The sequence below is a fragment of the Nerophis lumbriciformis genome, linkage group LG05, assembly GCF_033978685.3.
Source record: "Nerophis lumbriciformis linkage group LG05, RoL_Nlum_v2.1, whole genome shotgun sequence".
Classification (NCBI taxonomy): domain Eukaryota; kingdom Metazoa; phylum Chordata; class Actinopteri; order Syngnathiformes; family Syngnathidae; genus Nerophis; species Nerophis lumbriciformis.
The window spans coordinates 54,461,707-54,470,332 of record NC_084552.2 but is presented as its reverse complement, the minus strand read 5'-3'; the positions used below and the strand labels follow the sequence as shown (position 1 = coordinate 54,470,332).

Below are 8,626 nucleotides of genomic sequence, written 5' to 3'. Positions count from 1 at the left end.
GGACTTTCCTCTGTCCTGTCCAGTAGCCTTTCAAAGAAAAAGTCTGTCTTTTAGATCTGGTGTTCCAACTCGACGGTGTTACGGACGCGCACGTCATGTCACTCATGCAGCCTGACCACCATCTTGTCGTGTTCTACTGGCTACAAGAGGACACCTGGGTCCACGACACAGGACTGCCAGTGAGTCACATGATTATTATTTTTTTTAACTGAATTGCTTCAAATGTGAGACAACCACATTGATTTGTGTGTGCGTGTGCAGGTATTACATCCGTAGCGCGACCTTAAAGCTGTCAATCACTGGTTGTTCCTTTGAGTGCTACAAGGAAACAGAGCTTAAAAAGTGCTGTCCAGGATACTGGGGACCTGACTGTACTGGTAAATACTTCTATTACTGCTACGACTCATTGTACTACTTGATATTTTACATGTTTAAAAGCTCATGTGATGAAAGGAAGCAGTCCGGTTAGAGGTGCGACTTCCTTCCGGCTTTCATGCCCGTGTCAGCAGTTCCAAAATGTGCTGACATCACCGTGTTACTGGACCAGGCCTAGAGCCCACTGTTGGTCATTTGGGGGAGATGACGTGATGTTGACATCAGGAAGTGGAAATGGAGGAAGCACATGTTTTCTCACAACTTCCTGTTTGTGTGTCAGAATGTCCAGAAGAGGCACAACGACCTTGCAGCAACAGAGGATCTTGTTCTGATGGACTGGGAGGAAATGGAACCTGCAGCTGTCAGGTAACACATCTCTTGACTCCTTATTTACTAGAAGCTGAATCCATGTTGATTCCAGGCAGACGACTCATTGAGTTCATGTCTACTCCACATTGAATCCATGTTAATTCCATGCTTAAACCATGCTTATTCCATGTCAATTCCATGTTGAGTCCATACAGATTCCATGTTGATTCAATGGTGATCCCATATTGACACCATGTTGGGTCTGTGCAGATTCTATGTTGATTCAATGGTGATTCCATAGTGACACCATGTTGATTCCATTGGCATTCCATGTTGGATCCATGCAGATTCCATGTCGATACCATGCTGATTCCATATCCTCCATGCTGAATCCATGTTAATTCCATGCTTATTCCATGTCAATTCCATGTTGAGTCCATACAGATTCCATGTTGATTCAATGGTGATTCAATGGTGATCCAATATTGACACCATGTTGGATCCATGCAGATTCCATGTTGATTCAACGGTGATTCCATAGTGACACCATGTTGATTCCATTGGCATTCCATGTTGGATCCATGCAGATTCCATGTCGATACCATGCTGATTCCATATCCTCCATGGAATCCATGTTAATTCCATGCTTATTCCATGTCAATTCCATGTTGAGTCCATACAGATTCCATGTTGATTCAATGGTGATCCAATATTGACACCATGTTGGATCCGTGCAGATTCTATGTTGATTCAATGGTGATTCCATAGTGACACCATGTTGATTCCATTGGCATTCCATGTTGGATCCATGCAGATTCCATGTCGATACCATGCTGATTCCATATCCTCCATGCTGAATCCATGTTAATTCCATGCTTATTCCATGTCAATTCCATGTTGAGTCCATACAGATTCCATGTTGATTCAATGGTGATTCAATGGTGATCCAATATTGACACCATGTTGGATCCGTGCAGATTCTATGTTGATTCAATGGTGATTCCATAGTGACACCATGTTGATTCCATTGGCATTCCATGTTGGATCCATGCAGATTCCATGTTGATACCATGCTGATTCCATATCCTCCATGCTGAATCCATGTTGATGTAATGCTGATTCCCACGCTATTCATAGTGATTCCATGCTGAATGCATGATGACGACACATGGATTTCATGTTGAATCCATGCAGAATCCATGTGAATTTCATGCTGATTCCCATGTTGGTTTAATTAAAGTGATTCCATGCTGAATGCACGATGACGACACATTGATTTCATGTTGAATGCATGTAGAATCCATGTTGATTCCATGCAGATTCCATGCTGATTCAATATTGATGTTATACCATGTAGATCCCATGTGTAAACTAATTGTTGATCATATTATTAATATGTTGATTCCATTTTGATTCCATGCTGATTCCATATTGATTACATGTTGACCTATGTTGATTCCATATTGATTACATGTTGACCTATGTTGATTTCATATTGATTCCATGCTTATTCAGTATTGATCCTATGTTGATTCCATGTAGATCCCATGTTGATTCCATATTGATACTAAGTTGTTTCCATGTTGATTCCATATTGATACCACATAGACTACATGTTGAAACCATGTTGATTTCATGCTGATTCCCATGTTGATTTATAGTGATTCCATGCTGAATGCACGATGACGACACATTGATTTCATGTTGAATCCATGCAGAATCCATGTTGATTCCATGCAGATTCCATGCTGATTCAATATTGATTCCTTGTTGTACCACGTAGATCCCTTATGTAGACTAATTGTTGACCTCATATTATTACTATGTTGATTCCATTGGCATTCCATGTTGGATGCATGCAGATTCCATGTCGATATCACGCTGAGACCACATTGATTCCATATTATCCATGCTGAATCCATGGTGATTACGTGCAGATTCCGTGCTGATTCAATATTGATTCCATGTCATACCATGTAGATCCCATATGTAGACTAATTGTTGATCTCATATTATTACTATGTTGATTCCATTCGCATTCCATGTTGGATTCATGTAGATTCCATGTCGATACCATGCTGATTTCACATTGATTCCGTATCCTCCATGCTGAATCCATGCTGATTTCATGCTGATTCCCATGTTGATATATAGTGATTCCATGCTGAATGCATGATGACGACACATTGATTTAATGTAGAATCCATGCAGAATCCATGTTGATTACATACACATTCTATGCTGATTCAATATTGATTCCATGTTATACCATTTAGATCCCATGTGTAGACTAATTGTTGATCTCATATTATTACTATGTTGATTCCATTTGGATTCCATGCTGATTCCATATTGATTACATGTTGACCTATGTTGATTTCATATTGATTCCATGCTTATTCAATATTGATCCTATGTTGATTCCATGTAGACTCCATGTTGATCCCATATTGATTCCACATAGACTCCATGTTGAATCCATGTTGATTTCATGCTGATTCCCATGTTGATTTGTAGTGATTCCATGCTGAATGCATGATGACGACACATTGATTTCATGTTGAATCAATGCAGAATCAGTGTTGATTACATGCAGATTCCATGCTGATTCAATATTGATTCCTTGTTGTACCACGTAGATCCTATGTGTAGACTAATTGTTGAACTCATATTATTACTATGTTGATTCCATTGGCATTCCATGTTGGATCCATGCAGATTCCATGCCGATATCACGCTGAGTCCACATTGATTCCATATCATCCATGCTGAATCCATGGTGATTACGTGCAGATTCCGTGCTGATTCAATATTGATTCCATGTCATACTATGTAGATCCCATATGTAGACTAATTGTTGATCTCATATTATTACTATGTTGATTCCATTCGCATTCCATGTTGGATCCATGTAGATACCATGCTGATTTCACATTGATTCCGTATCCTCCATGCTGAATCCATGCTGATTTCATGCTGATTCCCATGTTGATATATAGTGATTCCATGCTGAATGCATGATGACGACACATTGATTTAATGTAGAATCCATGCAGAATCCATGTTGATTACATACACATTCTATGCTGATTCAATATTGATTCCATGTTATACCATTTAGATCCCATGTGTAGACTAATTGTTGATCTCATATTATTACTATGTTGATTCCATTTGGATTCCATGCTGATTCCATATTGATTACATGTTGACCTATGTTGATTTCATATTGATTCCATGCTTATTCAATATTGATCCTATGTTGATTCCATGTAGACTCCATGTTGATCCCATATTAATTCCACATAGACTCCATGTTGAATCCATGTTAATTTCATGCTGATTCCCATGTTGATTTATAGTGATTCCATGCTGAATGCATGATGACGACACATTGATTTCATGTTGAATCAATGCAGAATCCATGTTGATTACATGCAGATTCCATGCTGATTCAATATTGATTCCTTGTTGTACCATGTATATCCCATGTGTAGACTAATTGTTGATCTCATATTATTACTATGTTGATTCCATTTGGATTCCATATTGATTACATGTTGACCTATGTTGATTTCATATTGATTCCATGCTTATTCAATATTGATCCTATGTTGATTCCATGTAGAGTCCATATTGATACTATGTTGTTTCCATGTTGATTCCATGTTGATGCCACATAGACTCCATGTTGACTACATATAGCTTCCATGTAGATTGCATGTTGATCCCTTGTCCTTTTGGGTGTGCCATTCTGCCAGGTGGGATTTGCAGGTATGGCGTGTGAGGACTGTGAAGTGGGTCGATACGGTCCCACCTGTAGCGCAGGTAAGCTACCTGGTGAACATGTTAAAGATCTTCTGTGTGGGCATTAAGGGCGCCGCCCTCAACTGGTTCCGGTCGTACCTAACCGACAGTAGTTTTTGTGTAAAAGTAGACAGTTTTATGTCATCCACAGCTCCTTTACCACATGGGGTCCCCCAGGGCTCAATCCTTGCCCAAATTTTATTTGCGCTTTACCTTCTCCCCCTTGGTTCTATTTTTAGGAAGTACAGTATTGCATTTCATTTTTATGCCGATGATTGCCAGATTTATTTTCCCATGGCACAAAATAACACGGTTCAACGTCTTATTGACTGCCTGCACGACATCAAATTCTGGCTTTCAGCTAACTTCCTGAGCCTAAATGAAGACAAAACAGAAGTTATGTTGTTCGGTCCAAGTCGCTCTCCCTCCCCCAACGTTGACCTCGGCACTCTGACCCCGTATCTCAGCGACTCTGTCACAAACCTGGGGGTAAAGTTTGACTCAGATTTTAAATTCGAAAAACAAATCAGCAGCGTCGTTCAAAAAAGCTTTTATCAATTACGCCAAATAGCGAAAGTGAAACCGCTTCTATCAAGACATGATCTTGAGAAATTAATCCACGCTTTTATCTCGACTCGTCTTGATTATTGTAATGCCCTGTATGTTGGCATTAGCCAGGCCTCCCTCGCCCGCCTGCAGCTCGAGCAGAACTCTGCTGCTCGTCTGCTAACACAGACCCGCAGACGTGAGCACATCACCCCTATTTTAGCGTCCCTTCACTGGCTCCCTGTGCGTTACCGAATACATTTTAAACTCCTTTTATTTGTTTTTAAATGTCTACACAACCTCGCGCCAACCTATCTCTCCAACCTCCTTCAGCCTTACTGCCCCACCCGATCCTTAAGATCAGCCGATCAGCTGCTGTTGACGGTCCCTGACACAAGGCTGAAGCTTAGAGGTGACAGAGCTTTCGCCGTTGCTGCTCCCAAGCTCTGGAACGACCTACCCCTGAGTGTTAGACAAGCCTCCTCTCTTCCTGTTTTTAAATCTCTCTTAAAAACATACTTTTATTCCATGGCTTTTAACACTGAGTGATATCCATCCTGCAATGGCGCCCCATAATACACCTGCTGTGATCCTGTTTTTATGTTTTTATGTTTTTATTAATTCTATTTTAATTATTTATTTTTTATCGTGTTCTGTTTGTGTTGTGTTGTGTTTGCTCGGTACTCGTTTTATCTTTTAACCTGCTCATTGTACAGCACTTTGGCTACCCCTGTGGTAAATTTTAAATGTGCTCTATAAATAAAGTTGATTTGATTTGATTTGATTTGATCTTCTGGCATGTTTCCGGTTGCGACTTGTAATGCTTTGTTATGTCTCCAGTCTGTTCGTGTGTTCACGGCTTGTGTGATGGCGGCCTCAAAGGTGACGGCACATGCACCTGTTTCTCCGGTTACACGAGCCCAAAGTGCGATCAAGGTGAGTTTTCTCCTGTCTTTTCTGTCTCCTGTCATCTGCACTCCGTCGCCTCGTCACTCGTTGTTGCCTGGTTCCTGCAGAGCTTCCAGCGTGTGCTTCCCTTCAGTGCCCCTCTAAGTCGCGTTGCATGGAAGAAGCTCTGACGGGTCGCCTGGTCTGTCAGTGTCTCCTCGGATACCGGAAGTCCGGCGACGATTGTTTATGTGAGTTTGTGGTACAAAAACTCCCATCAGATACGACGACGGAATGTAAGGAAATTAATTTGACTGTGTTTCCATCAGCCATAAACCCATGTGTGAAGAAAGTGTGTCACGTGCACGCCACCTGTATCCACTCTGGGCCAAACCAGCACATTTGTGCTTGTAACCAAGGTTACAGCGGGGACGGGCGGGTCTGCATGGCTGTCGACCCGTGTCAGACCAATCAGGGCGGCTGCTCGGCTGTGTCCAACCACTGTGTCTATGATGGACCGGGCAAGGTGCGAAAATGTGGGACATGATCAAGAACAGGAAGTGACTTCTTAAATGGAATGTTTGTTTTAGTCTCACTGCGAGTGTCTTCCCGGCTTTGACAAGTCGGCGGATGGCGGTTGTCACCTAGCGGATTCGTGCACGCCCGATTCATGCCACAAGAACGCCAACTGCACCACGGTGAAACCAGGACGAGTCCAGTCAGTCGCCTTTTTGGTTCACAGTTAACTAATTTGGCGTTGGTCCAGATGCTGAGCAACTTTCTTTCAGGTGCACTTGTCTCGAAGGTTACCATGGCGATGGCAAAGTTTGCTACGGTAACATAATGCAACGTCTCTACGAGCTCAACACGGAACCGGGCGGCCAGTGGAGTGGTCAGCTGACCAACGCCATCACACTCTTCGGTAGGATGATGACATGATCTTAACATGACAACAGAACATCCTCACTGATTGGACAGCATCCTGGCGACAAAGTCTAATGTTTCACGCTGATGCTTCTGACCAGGTTCTGTGTCATGGCCCCTGCAGAACTTGGGTCCTTTCACGCTTTTCGTTCCAATCAATAGAGGTTTCAGAGGAATGTCGGTGAGGATTTCTATTTAGTCCTTTTTGATCGGCCTCATGTTTAAGTACGTATTGTGTGCAGCTACGGGCTTTGACTGTCAACTCGTCCAAAGCCAAGTACCTGTGTAAGATGCACCTGGTTGCCGGGGTGATGACATCTGACACGCTTAAAAAGAATGACGCCTTCTATACGCTGACGGGGAAGTCGGCGGAAAGTGACACATCTGACAGGGTGGGACTTGAGCAAGACATGAGTCTAAGAACTTGTCAGGAAGGCTCTCATCGTCCTTCTTCTACAGGACTCGCAGACTACGATCCGAATCCACGGCAGCAGGAAAAGGGGTGTGGTCATCCAGTCGGACCTAGTCGCCTCCAATGGAATAATCCACATCATCAACAAGCTGATGGACAGTGTAGCCGCTACAGTGGAGAGCGATGTTAAGGTGAGTCACTTCCTGTCAACACAGCCCAAGTTGGAGACGGAAACCTGTGTTTATGTGTCTTTAGGAGAACTTAATCAAGATTGTGTCCGACTACGGCAAGTTTGGGACATTCAGTTCTTTACTGGAGGTAAGTCCGAATCCAAGGTCTTATGCAACACCAAGGCAAGATGCGATGTCAGTGTCGGGTTCATCTGTTTTTCTTTCTTCGTGACCGCAGACCGTCGACCTGGCTTCCATCTTGGACGCCCCAGGTCAGGTGACGGTCTTTGCCCCTGTCAGCTCGGCCTTTGAAGACATGTTAGATGGTCACCTGGAATACCTGCGCAGCGTTGCGGTGAGCTGATGGCGTCATTTGACCTGTTTTAAGATCTATAAAACCCAAAACCAGTGAAGTTGGCATGTTGTGTAATTCTTAAATAAAAACAGAATACAATGACTTGCAAATCATTTTCAACTTATATTCAATTGAATAGACTGGAAAGACAAGATATTTGATGTTCAAACTGAGAAACTTATTTTTTTTTTTTTGCAAATAATCATTAACTTAGGATTTAATGGCAGCAACACATTGCAAAAATGTTGGCACAGGTGCATTTTTACCACTGTGTTACATGGCCTTTCCTTTTAACAACACTCAGTTAACATTTGGGAACTGAGGAGACCAATTTTTGAAGCTTTTCAGGTGGAATTATTTCCCATTCTTACTTGATTTACAGCTTAAGTTGTTCAACAGTCCGGGGTCTCTGTTGTCGTATTTTTTGCTTCATAACACGCCACACATTTTCGATGGGAGACAGGTCTGGACTACAGGCAGGCCAGTCAAGTACCCGCACTCTTTTACTATGAAGCCAAGCTGTTGTAACACGTGGCTTGGCATTGTCTTGCTGAAATAAGCAGGGGTGTCCATAATAACGTTGCTTGGATAGCAACATATGTTGCTCCAAAACCTGTATGTACCTTTCAGTGTTAATGGTGTCTTCACAGATGTGTAAGTTACCCATGCCTTGGGCACTAATACACCCCCATACCATCACAGATGCTGGCTTTTGAACTTTGCGCCCAGAACAATCCGGATGGTTCTTTTCCTCTTTGTTCCGGAGGACACGACGTCCACAGTTTCCAAAAACAATTTGAAATGTGGACTCGTCAGACCACAGAGCACTTTTCCACTTTA

The 8,626-nt window shown here is 42.5% G+C and overlaps 1 protein-coding gene across 4 annotated transcripts in view; it reads left to right on the top strand.

The window, feature by feature from the left end:
* stab2 (stabilin 2) overlaps positions 1-8,626 on the top strand; it is a 75,244-nt gene that overhangs the window by 223 nt on the left and 66,395 nt on the right. For 3 of the 4 annotated variants that reach the window (XM_061959672.1, XM_061959673.1, XM_061959671.1), the window contains exons 2-15: positions 55-179; positions 262-377; positions 656-741; positions 4,446-4,512; positions 5,878-5,973; positions 6,054-6,176; positions 6,255-6,451; positions 6,516-6,643; positions 6,714-6,847; positions 6,951-7,030; positions 7,092-7,241; positions 7,309-7,452; positions 7,517-7,579; positions 7,670-7,786. In XM_061959672.1, coding sequence (XP_061815656.1) covers positions 55-179; positions 262-377; positions 656-741; positions 4,446-4,512; positions 5,878-5,973; positions 6,054-6,176; positions 6,255-6,451; positions 6,516-6,643; positions 6,714-6,847; positions 6,951-7,030; positions 7,092-7,241; positions 7,309-7,452; positions 7,517-7,579; positions 7,670-7,786 — 1,626 coding nt within the window. The remainder of the gene's footprint in view (positions 1-54; positions 180-261; positions 378-655; positions 742-4,445; positions 4,513-5,877; positions 5,974-6,053; positions 6,177-6,254; positions 6,452-6,515; positions 6,644-6,713; positions 6,848-6,950; positions 7,031-7,091; positions 7,242-7,308; positions 7,453-7,516; positions 7,580-7,669; positions 7,787-8,626) is intronic. The other variant, XM_061959674.1, reaches the window with a different exon arrangement.